The sequence below is a fragment of the Typopeltis vanoorti genome, chromosome 18 (genome assembly GCF_054136105.1).
Source record: "Typopeltis vanoorti isolate ZY-2024b chromosome 18, IOZ_Tvanoo_1.0, whole genome shotgun sequence".
NCBI classification, from domain to species: Eukaryota; Metazoa; Arthropoda; class Arachnida; order Uropygi; family Thelyphonidae; genus Typopeltis; species Typopeltis vanoorti.
The window spans coordinates 86937111-86949287 of NC_143566.1; the positions used below are offsets into that span (position 1 = coordinate 86937111).

At 37.8% G+C, this 12177-nt stretch overlaps 1 protein-coding gene across 1 annotated transcript in view; it reads right to left on the reverse strand.

Annotated features, from left to right (window-relative positions):
* The window catches only part of Ahcy (adenosylhomocysteinase), a 136949-nt gene that overhangs the window by 40914 nt on the left and 83858 nt on the right, over positions 1-12177 (reverse strand). The window contains exon 7 of the mRNA XM_090408641.1: positions 3706-3911. Coding sequence (XP_090264767.1) covers positions 3706-3911 — 206 coding nt within the window. The remainder of the gene's footprint in view (positions 1-3705; positions 3912-12177) is intronic.

The following is a 12177-nucleotide window of genomic DNA, read 5'->3' on the forward strand; positions in this document are numbered from 1 at the left end:
CTAACATAACTCAAAAGGGGTATATATATATTTTAGGGCATCATGGGCAAGTATAGAAGGCAATTATGGCAGAATAAAAAATGTGGAAAAATTATGTATACATAAGTATACATGTCTGCAAGGAAATGTGTACATGTCCCGCAAGGAAATGTGCTTTGCATTATGGGAGATACTGAGACAAGGAGAGATGAGAGCTTGGTCCACCTTTGTTCGGAGTTGCACCACCTTACCTCAGTCCTGAGGATATTTTCAGGCGCAAACTTTGTTTGCTTACACTTGGATAAAGGATTAAACTAAATTTATTATAGATCTTAGGTCAGCCAATAGCCCAAAATTACAGGGCTTTATGATGTATAAAACAGACAGACTTACTGCCAGTGGAGGAGGCACAGCTGTATACATCAAAAACTATTTAAGCCACAACATCCTGACCAAGCCACAGACCAAGAACCTTGAGATAATAGATATTGAAGTTCACACTAAAAATACCAGCAGCATCAACTACATCGCATACAACCCACCTGGCATCCCACTGTTAGCAGCTGATTTGGGTTCCATTCTCAGCTCTACTGATTCCATTATTATGGCTAGAGACTTTAATGCTAAGCATACAGCTTGGTTCAGCTCCAGAATCAATAACAAAGGTCATTCTATATCACTACTCAACCCAAAACTCAATAGTTATGGCTTGACCTACAGAGCCCACTCATCACAGCCCAGCTGAAATCTCAGATGCACTTGACATAGTCATCCTCAGAAACATTAGATAACAGTATCAGCTGGAAACACTAAATGAACTGTCTTCCGACCACAATCCCATCCTGCTTAAGCTCCGTATGCACGAGCAACTCACTCCACCACTCATTTATACCTTGGGACAAACTCTAGAATTCTCCCAGAACACATTGGCTCAGTCCCTGTTATTCACAATAAAGAGGAAATAGATTTAGCTGTAAATAACCTAACCAGTCAAATCAAAAAAGCAATACAGTCAGTCACCAAAACTAGTCTTTCACCCGCTCAGTCGGATCTCTGAGGAAATCATGGATCTAATCAGATTAAAAAATAAAGCCAGAAAGAGGTACCATAACATAAGAGCCCCACAAGATAAAACAACTCTGAATAATCTAACTAGATAAGTCCATAAAGCTCTGCAAAAACATCGAAACCAAGATTGGGAAACCAAACTGACAAACCTAAAGTGAGAGGATAACTCCATCTCTGGAAATTCTTGAGAACCCTCTGCACTAAAAGGAAACTTATACCCACAATTTAGACTAATCTCTTCTTGGTCTGAATTTGTAAAAGTAAAAGCAGAAGCTCTAGCAGACAGCTTGGAAACTCAATGAAAAAAATTGACACATACCTCAAAGACAGATACATGCAGCTCAAAAATAAATTAAACTGTATCAACCAGATGCAAGGTCCTGGCAGGTGTGCTGCAGGGCTCACTTCTGGGGCCCCTTGCTGTTTTCTATCTACATAGCTGATATCCCTCAAAACCCAAGCTCCACAATCACTGCATTATATGCAGATGATACTGCTTTATTAACAAGATCTCTCAGCCCTAAACTGACTATCACAAGACTCCAAACCAGTATTCATATACTGGAGAAGTGACTGATGGACTGGAGGATCCAAGCAAACCTCCAGAAGAGTTCAGCTATGCTGTTCTCCAAAAAGAAAGTCCAGACCAAGGAGGACATACACCTGCTAGGAATCAAGATTCCATGGCAGACTGAGGTCAAATATCTCGACATGATGCTTGACAAAAAAACTCCAATTCACCAGTCACGTAAAACACGTAAGCTCGAAGACATCCAAAGTAATCTCACAACTCTACCCAATGATCAACAGAAGAAGCAAACTGGATATTTGGAACAAACTACTCATATACAGGATGGTAATATGCCCAGTCAATCACTTACGCATCTCCTGCATGGAGCCATACCTCAAATGCAAATATTCAAAAGCTGCAGAATATACAGAATGCCTGAGAATGATTCTGGATGCCCCATGGTTCATTAGAAACTCTCAGATTCACAGAGAAATCAGCACTCCCTACATCACATCCCTCCTTCATGATCTAACAGAAAAGTTCATCAAGACAAGCAATCATCCAAACCCATTGATCAAGCAAGCTTCAGATTATAATGAAGCAGAATTCTACAAAACAAAAGACCTAAGTCAATTCTATGCTCAGCTGAACACAGCTAATCTCACTGCCCTTCTAGGGAATGCTTAAAGCTCAATAACTCTCCACTCAAAGAACTTCCCTCAAAGGGGAATATGAAAAGCATATGCTTCACCCATCAATTCAGTAACATTCTGCCTTGGTATCACCTCTGGGTCTGGCTCCCACTGAAGAGAGATCCCAATAAAAGTCTAAACCAGTCTGGATAGTGACCCTTCCCATAATAATGTCTGCAAGGAGATGTGCTTTGCATTATGGAATACTAAGGCAAGTGATGAGAAGTTTGTCCACCTTTGCCACAAGTTGCCCCAGTCCTGATGATACTTCAGGTGCCAACTTCATTTGCTTACACATGGATAAAGGATTAAACTAAACATAATTTATAGTTTAACCAAGTGAAAGTGAAAATACTTCCAACATCCTATAGTCTGCCTTCCATACTCTGAAACTGAATCACAAACTTTCTCAATGGTCACTCACTATGTGTCATGATGAATGGCTCACTCTCCTCAGATTTCCGAATGCAGGAGTATCCGAGGGTTCGCACACTCTTCATCTTGTATATAAATGATTACTCTCTCAGAATTCCAATCCACGTCTTCCCACTATTTCACTTGGTTAGACTATAAATTATGTTTATAATTTATAGTCTAACCAAGCTTGAGCTGAGGGGTAGCTCTGTTTTTTTTTTTTTTTTAAGATCAAAAATGGCTTTAGCTCAACAGTTGCCAATCCTTGTTCTAGGGAGATCTGAGCAGACATGTTATCTGGGAAGAAGCAAAAGAACCCACTAGTGCCTCTGATTTTGATGTCAATATAAACACTAAAGCAGAGCATTCCTTTCTATGAACTTGAAAGAGCTGCTGGTAGACAACAGGCAGAAAATTTGGGTAGCCTGCAGGAAGAGAAACTGCATGATATGTATGAATGCCATGGTGGTAATGTAGTGGTATCAGTGCTATGTCGTCTACTAATATCTAGAGCTCATAAAAGTTTTTATTTGCAAACCAAAGGTTTATATGATAGTCTGATGGGTGCTGTACAGATTCTCCCACCATGGATAGAAAATATCTGGCCACACGTGATGGTCTGGCACAGATTTTATTTTCATGACATAATGACACAGCTATTGACAAAGGTGATTAATCTGCCTTGACATACAAGGGATTGGTGAAATTAGAAATGCACAAGTTGCAATTCCAACATCACAAAACACTCTGGCAGAAGCAAAGAGACTTGGGACCCATGATCAAGTTTTGATCCAATCAGTGTCCTGTATAACTGAACCTAAAAACACCTGTCAGTCCCCACAAGAGGTGGAAGATTCAATGGATTCAAACCTAGGTCTTTTCTGACCACAGTCATTAATGCCTGAGCTAATGACATAATCAGATATCTGTAAAGTAATGTTATATAAGTACAAGAAATATGCAATTCACCAATCTGCTCCACATAAAGAAAACATCATCAAATATGAATCTCAGAAGATCCATAGATAAAAGTATACGCACCTGAGGTTTGATATTCACTTTCTCCACAGCATTTGCTTCTAACCACTTGACATCAATTTCAATATCAAAATGTCCAATATTACAAACTATAGAATCATTTCGCATGTGAATGAAATGTTCACCATGAATGATATCCTTACAACCTGTAGTAGTGACAAATAACGAAGATTTTTTGCATGCCTCTTCCATAGTCATCACTTCATAACCTAAGTACAATATTCAATAAATACAATTAATAGCAGCAATCAACTTCAATCAAAAAAATTATTAGCAATTTTGATTGTCCTAATTTGAAGTGATGAATAAAATCAAATTTAACTGATTTAGTTATGTGAGTGTGCATAACTTGAAAAATATTGCAATACTAAATTTGTTTCTCGTAGACAGGCTTATACGTTGGTTATGCATTTCTAAATCACTTAGAGAATTGAACAACATAGATCCGAATATAAATTAAATTATACTTTAATAAATATTTCCGATATTTCGACAACGTCACGTTGCAATCTTCAAAAGGAACTTACAAAAAAAGGCACTTGCACGTAGGCACTACAACACAGTAACTGAGAATGAAGTGATGAAGCTATTGTTCTCCTAAAAGTCCTGATGGTGCCCCCTAGCAGGCTAAGTAGGTGTTCTTGGCTGTTGGGCTGAAGGTCTGCTGATGTAAGCCTCCCAAATTTGGGGCAGTCTCATACAACCAAATTTGTTGAGGTTTGGAGAGCTTCTTAGGGCTAAGGCTGATTCCATAAATAGTCTTTCGAATTTGTATTTGCTACAGTGTATTATGTAGCTTTCTTCCACCGTATTCTGTGGCATGTATCCAGAGCATGGTCTGCAAGACCAGAATTGCTATACTTGTGAAAACGGATGTAGTCCTTGTGTTCTGAAATTCTGATATTCGCTGTCCTGCCTGTTTGGCCAAAGTAAGAAAGTTTACAGCTGCAAGGGACCTGGTATACACCAGGTAGGTCTAGGGGAAGTGGTTGGACTTTAGTGGAGTGGATAAGGGATGCCAATTTTCTGTATGGTCTGTAACAGGAGGTCAAGTCATGTTTTCTTAAGATTTTGGTAATTTTTTTCCGAGATGCCTCGGCGGATGTGGGGAATGGTGATGGATTTAGAGTAATCCTTGTTGTGGAGGGGAGGGGTTGTAGTTTGTAGGTTACAATATTTTTTGGATTTTTTTTTCTGGGGGGGGGGGGGGTAGCCATTGGCTGAGAAAGTTGAGAATGCGATTTAGTTCAGTGTTTAGGGCCATGTCGTTAGAACAAATTAGTTTAGCCCTGTTGTATAGTGTTTTCACCACTCCATATTGTTGTGCAGGGAGTGGGGGATTGTTGGTGAATGTACTTGCCTGTATGGGTGGGTTTCCTATAAACTGAGAAAACCAAGGTTCCATCAGGCTGGCAGGTGACTAGTGTATCTAGGAAAGGGAGGCTGTTGTTTTCCTCTTTTTCCATGGTGAACTTGATTCTGGGGCGTTAGTTGTTTAAGTGTGTTAAGAAGGAGAGGAGTGTATCAGCCATGTGGCCAAATAGCGAACACTTCATCAACGTAGTGAAGCCATATGGTGGGTTTTTGTGGGGCAGAGGCTAAGGCTTTTTCTAGTTCACCATGGAAAAAGAGGAAAACAACAGCCTACCTTTCTTAGACACACTAGTCATCCACCAGCCTGATGGAATCTTGGTTTTCTCAGTTTATAGAAAACCCACCCATACAGGCAGGTATATTCACCAACAATCCCCTCACAACAATATGGAGTGGTGAAAACAATATACAACAGGGCTAAACTAATCTGTTCTAATGACATGGCCCCAAACACTGAACTAAATCACATCCTCAACACTTTCTCAGCCAATGGCTACCCCCCCCCCCCCCCCCCCCGAGAAAAAAAAATCCAAAAAATATTGAAACCTACAAACCACAATCCCCCTCCACAACAAGGATTACTCTAAATCCATCACCATCCCCAAAATCTTAAAAAACATGACTTGACCTCCTGTTACAGACCATACAGAGAACTGGAATCCCTTATCTGCTCCACTAAAGACCAACCACTTCCCCAAACCTACCTGGTGTATACCAGGTAGGTTTGGGGAAGTGGTTGGTCCCTTGCAGCTGTAAACTGTCTTACTTTGGCCAAACAGGCAGGACAGCGAATATCAGAATTTCGGAACACAAGGACTACATCCATTTTCACAAGTACAGCCATTCTGGTCTTGCAGACCATGCTCTGGATACATACCACAGAATACGGTGGAAGAAAGCTACAGTAATACACTGTAGCAAATACAAATTCAAAAGACTATTTATGGAATCAGCCTCAGCCCCTAACAGCTCTCCAAACCTCAACAAATTTGGTTGTATGAGACTGCCCCAAATTTGTGTGGCTTACATCAGCAGACCTTCAGCCCAACAACCAAGAATAGCTACTTAGCCTGCTAGGGAGCACCATCAGGACTTTTAGGAGAACAATAGCTTCACCACTTCATTCTCAGTTACCGTGTTGTAGTGCCTATGCACATGTGCCTTTTTTGTAAGTTCCTTTTGAAGATGGCAAAGTGACATTGTTGAAATATCAGAAATATTTATTCAAGTATAATTTAATTTATATTTGTATCTACGTTGTCAATTCCTTAAGTGATTTAGTAATTTGTTTCATATCATGAAGATGATTTGTCACAGCTTTCTCGAATCAAATTCAAGTGAAAGATAACAGCATGGCTTAAAAGCCTAACTCAACTGATAAAGCAAGCACAACCAATACAAAAAATAATGACCATTATTAGTTAATGCTGCATGAAATTATAAAGTACATTCTCTCTACTGGATGATCTTTCTTTTCGAGATTAGGCCTATTCAGAAGTAGCCTCAAAATCTTGAATAGTTATACCTGAATTTTTACTTTCATACAATATTTATTTTCCTTTACTTAATACTATCTTGCTTTAACTATTAATGCAAGTAAGTTGGCCTTGTCTTTTGGTGAGGTAACTACAGTACCATCTGGATGTGAGAGTGGCAGAAACTTGGGTGGACAGAAGTTTTGCCCAGTGGCCTTGGCAAGGAACCAGACTGAGTAACTGCCATTTGGGCAGGAGGCGAGTTTCAGCATTTGGCTCTTTCAAAGTCTGACATGGACTCTGTAATGATTCTTTTACAACTGTTGCAGGCTGGAGTATAGGCAGAGAAGGCAGCTGAAGTTTTAGTCTTGAACCAATTGTGGTAAGCAGAGGTTTTTTTTTTCTTTTACACTTTGAGAACCAAGGCTTGGATGATGGCTGGGTGTTTGGACTGGAACAGAGGATGGAAGCCTTGATTTCTGTGAGGATGATCTCCGTTATTCGGAGTGAGGGTGTTTGGATCAGAAGAACTGAAGCAGGTAGTCTGACCATGGAAAGGAGGAAGAGAAGTCATGGAGGTCCTACTAGTTGGCATCCTTGTAGTGGCAATGGATACAAGACTGAACTAGTGGATGTAAGTTGTTCTGGAGCAAAAGGGACTTGTATGAGGTTGTGGTCTGAGTTTAAGAGGAGAATTGACAACTACAGTAAACTGCTGATTTGCAAAACTTGAATATAAACCACATGGCTCTTTATAAGGTTCCATTTACACTATAGAATGTTTGAACAGTTTTTCCTTTGTCACCTTTTCATTTTTTTTTTTTTTCGAGGGCAATAAAAACTGAAGCAGGCAAATTCTTATTTTGAATGGTTCCGATTTATACAAATCGGAATTTACATAGCATATTAGCCCAGCTTTCAAATCTCCAAGTTAAAACTGGTTTGAAAACCATCCTGTATAAAGCTAGTGTTCTACTTTCCCCTTTTTTCTTATTCCAAATAAATTTATGAAACTAGTTCACCTTTTTCTTCTTTAGCTAGTCAAACCTCAAAGGTTCTTAGCTGCATGCACCAGCTTCTTCCATTCCTTTCGGTCTTCAATGACATTATGTCTATTTGATTGAATTTATGACAATCAGAAGATTTCCATGTTTGTATATATTCTTCCTCAAACAGTGCTGCTTATTAAATTTTTGGATGTAGCCAAATTAATTCATCTTTCTCCATTAATATTTATCTCTTCATGAAGGCTTTGGTTTCCAATAACTTTCTATAAATTTCTTCTTTTCCAATAGCACAACATACCAGGTTTGCTTATTCTGTTGTCTATTTCCATATTTAATTTGCCATCTTCAGGAATAGGTGAATAAGAATGATACTCGCTTTGTGAAGAGTCAGTCATAACTTAGTAATCTAACTTTTTATAACAGAGTGACAACTGAGTTGGATAAAGGAAATGGCTACACAATTATACTGCTGAATTCTGCAAATGTGTTTGAAAGGAGACCACATGGAGCTGTTAAGCAAACTGCAAGAAATGGTGATGGATAAGAAACTGCCAATATCAATAAAAGGGTGGCTAATGTACATATCAATAAAAGTAGTATATGGAGGATCAGAAATGCTTGGACCAATATTGTTTAATTTGTACATAAATGATATAGGAAATAATTTGAAAAGAGATATTCAGTGTGCTGATGCAAAATTGGGTAGGATAATATTTAATCAAGGTAATGTCGAGAGTTTGCAGGATAATTTAAATAGGCTGACGCATGGACAAAACTGTAATAGATGTCAATTTAAAGTGAAAAAGTATAAAGTTATGCATTTTGGGATATAAAGATTATAAGCTGTGTACCACATTGAGGGAACTATACTCTAGGAATCTGATGAAGATAGAGAACTTAAGTTTAGAGTGCATATTGCTAAAGTAGCCAGGTATCTCACAAGATTATTTGGTTATTGAAGAACACACTAACAAGCTGAGAAATGAGAAGTTATCATTCCTCTTTATAAAGCCTTGATACAACCATATCTGGATTACTCTGAACAAGTCTTGTCCCCTATATTTTTTCTGGATGAGGAAGTGGTAGAGAGGATCCAGAGGTGAGTGGTCTACAGAATGCTCTCTATAAGGATTAAGGATTTGTGGATTGCAAAAGTTGGTTGATAGGAAAGGAAAAAAGAAAAAAGGGAAGGGATATGTAGAACCATAAGTTACTTAAAGCTTTTTTTATAGGATTGATGCAGGATGATATGTTTCAGCACTTGGCTAGAGGGGCTAGAACAAGAAGTCATACCTGGAAGTTGGGTAAGAGTGTGATTAGGAACAGTGTGAGGACTAGATTTTTAGCTTGGAGTGATGAATGAATGGAATAGGTTGCCCAAGTCAGTTGAGTGCATTTTTCTGTTAATGGTTTCAAGGCGAGGTATGATAGTGTTAATAGTTTGGGTCTCTCAAGTCGTCAGACTCCATAGAGGTGCCTGTGCAGCAAATAATAATCTTTACTAAAAATTGTTCTTAAAAGAGCTGAAATTGTTTCCTTATCATATAGGTTCTGTTCATGCCCCTAATCCTCCTCAAGATTCTCGTATCTATGTTCTCTAGTCTTTTGTCAAGTGTTTTATTTCTAACTCGGCTCTCACATCCATAAGTTAAAATTGGTTTGAACACTGTCTTGTATACAACTAATTTAGTGTTTTGACTAATGTTTCTCTCATTCCATATAAATTTATTGAGTTGACTTCCAACCATAGCAGCTTTGTTGATTCTGTTGTCTATTTCCATATTTAATTTACCTAAAAATTGTCTTGTTAATGCTGATTTTCATACCAAATCTATTACAACAGTTATTCAATTTAGTCAGGGAATCTTGCAGATTTCTACTGGATTTATTTAAGTATAACATCTGCATAAACTAAAGAACCGAGATTAACATCTCCAATTTTGATATCAGGTTTAATACTGCTTTCCTTCATAATGCAATCCATATAAATAATGAATAACAGAGAGGATAATGTACATCCTTGTCTGACCAGATTTATCAAACCATCTTCCTGTACTTCAATTCTAACTCCTGACTTACAACTCAAATGAAGACTAAGTACTGCGTGATATAAAGTCCCATTGACACCATATAACTATAGCTTTTCTCTTGCCACTTTGTCATATGCCTTTTGCAGGGCTACAAAACTTGAATATTGATCTTTGTTATATTCCTGCGATTTCTCAACTATTTGTGGTAAAGTGAAAATTTGATTCTTGACAGCCTCTATTTGGCTGGAATCCAGCTTCTTCTTCACCAAGCTTCCCGTCCACAATCCTTCTCAACTGTTTCTCAAGTATACTTTTCTAAGTATACTTGAGAAACCAGAAATGTCTTACCAGGAACACTCAGTAGAGAAATCTCTGTAGTGCTCACATTGTTTTATTTTCCTTTTTGTATACAGATACTATGAAAGCTCTACTCCAAATCATCTCTAATTCATCCCTCTGTCCAGGTTTTCTGAACTATGTAATGTAGCCACTGCAAGACTTTTATACCTCCATATATGAGCATTTCTGGTCAAATATCTATTCCAGGTGATTTTCCACATTTCAGACTTTTGATAGCTTTTTCTACTTCAAGTAGAGATGTGTTCTTGATTACATGCCTGTTGAGTGTTTTTTTTAACATTGTGCTTTCACCACTTGTTTCATTTAGCAACTCTGGCTGAATCAATGTTTTCTTCAGGGCTTGCCACTGAATCTCCAAAGTTTGGTTCCTGTTCTGAAACATTCATTTTTTCTTAAATAATGTTTGTGCATTTTAGTCTACAGTTAACAACTGTAGACTAAAATGCACAAACATTTAAGAATTAATTAATTGAATTTCATATTGAAAAGAACATGTGAGAAAGTTTTAATATGAAATTCGATTTTATCCGGCCAAGACTAAATGGTGATCACTTCCAATTTCAAATAGTCTGTGGTGACAATAACAGTCAATGAGACTTTTCTTATTCCTTGCTTCTCTCTATGTGACTTTGTGCACATTTTTATGTTGGAACATTATGTTAATAATAACCAGTCCATGTCCTGAGCAGATCTAGTAGGTATTTGCATAATCAGCTTTGTTCTTTTCTCCAAATTTTCCCAAAATATTTCTGTATGTCTGATAATCATTTCCTACTCTATTTAGATCTTGAACAAGGACCAACTTTTCCTTTTTTCATTGTGTCAGTTGCTTTCTCTAAAGCCTCAAAAAAATTCCTGCATTTCTACCCTAATACCTTCTGTGGGACCATAGGCACAAATAAGTCTCATTGTCCAGTTCCCCATTCTCATATTTGCCCACATCACTACTTGATACTGCCTGCCATTCCAGATTAGCATTGTATTCAGTGTTGAATACTATAGCTACTCCTTTTCCCTGATTGTTATTGGCTGAATATAACATTTTGTATTTATTGCTTAGAAAGAACTCACCAATTTGTCTTTTTTAATTTCAGTCACCCCTATTATGTCGATCTGGTACTTAATCAAATCTAGTTCCATTTCTTTGCCATTCAGGATTCTTATGTAGATAGTACTGATCTTGAACTCTGGTGATGTTGAGTTTGGGTGTGTTTCAGGATTTGTTCCAGTAGCTGACTTTGCTGTTCACCCTGGTACACAGACAAAAATAGGGGCCTTGTTTAACCAGGCAACAACACCCTAGCCTGCATTAAATTCTGTCATGAAATCAACATACTCTTACTGAATTCAAGAGTATAACATCTGCATAAAGCAAAGATTTTGACATGCTGTTTTCCCTTCACAATGTGTTCCACGTAGATGAATAACAGTTGAAAAATATTCTGTTCCTGAAAACCTTTATTTAGCCTGAACCTGCTTTCCCTTCCACAATTTTCTTAACATCTGGAGTCTAACCTCTTGACTGAGCAGGCTTTCTTATGCAATGTAGCCATTTAAAATTTTTAAACCTCCATATGAGCATTTCTGGCCAAATATCTACTCCAGCTACTATTCCACAAATTTTTTCAAGTTTTTTTTTTTATAGTTGAAGTACTGATATGCGCTCCTGATTGAAAGGAAATTAAAGTGGAATGCACAGTTCTGTTGTTGGTTTCATTTAGAAAATTTCAAATTATTTACTTCAACTATCTGGAATATCTTTTTTTCATGTCACTGATTCCTTATACAGTACTTTACTCCATTTCTAAGCTTTTTTCCCCAACAGTCTCCAAAACATTTTGTCAATCTGATATTTATCAGATATATTCAGATATCTATGTATAAGAGAGGTGGTCAGCACTTGAATTCATCTGACATCAGGAGCTGGAAAAAGTACTTCTTGGTATGAGACCAGAGTCAGGGAAACTATCAAGGGAGGAATGGGAAAAATGTGTGTGAAAGTTCAGCTGGGGTATGCAAATGTGATAAAGATATGAATGTCTTTGAACATGGTTATGTATGTGGCAAAAGGGTGGAAAAATATGCTTTGAGTTCGGACCTTTTATGTCTGGGGAGGAAAAAGAGAAAGTCGTACGACAAGGCCAAATACATTGCATATCTAATTATAAGAATAAGCTAGATGGTAATTTATGTCTATACACAAATGCCAGGAGCATCAGAAACAAAGGG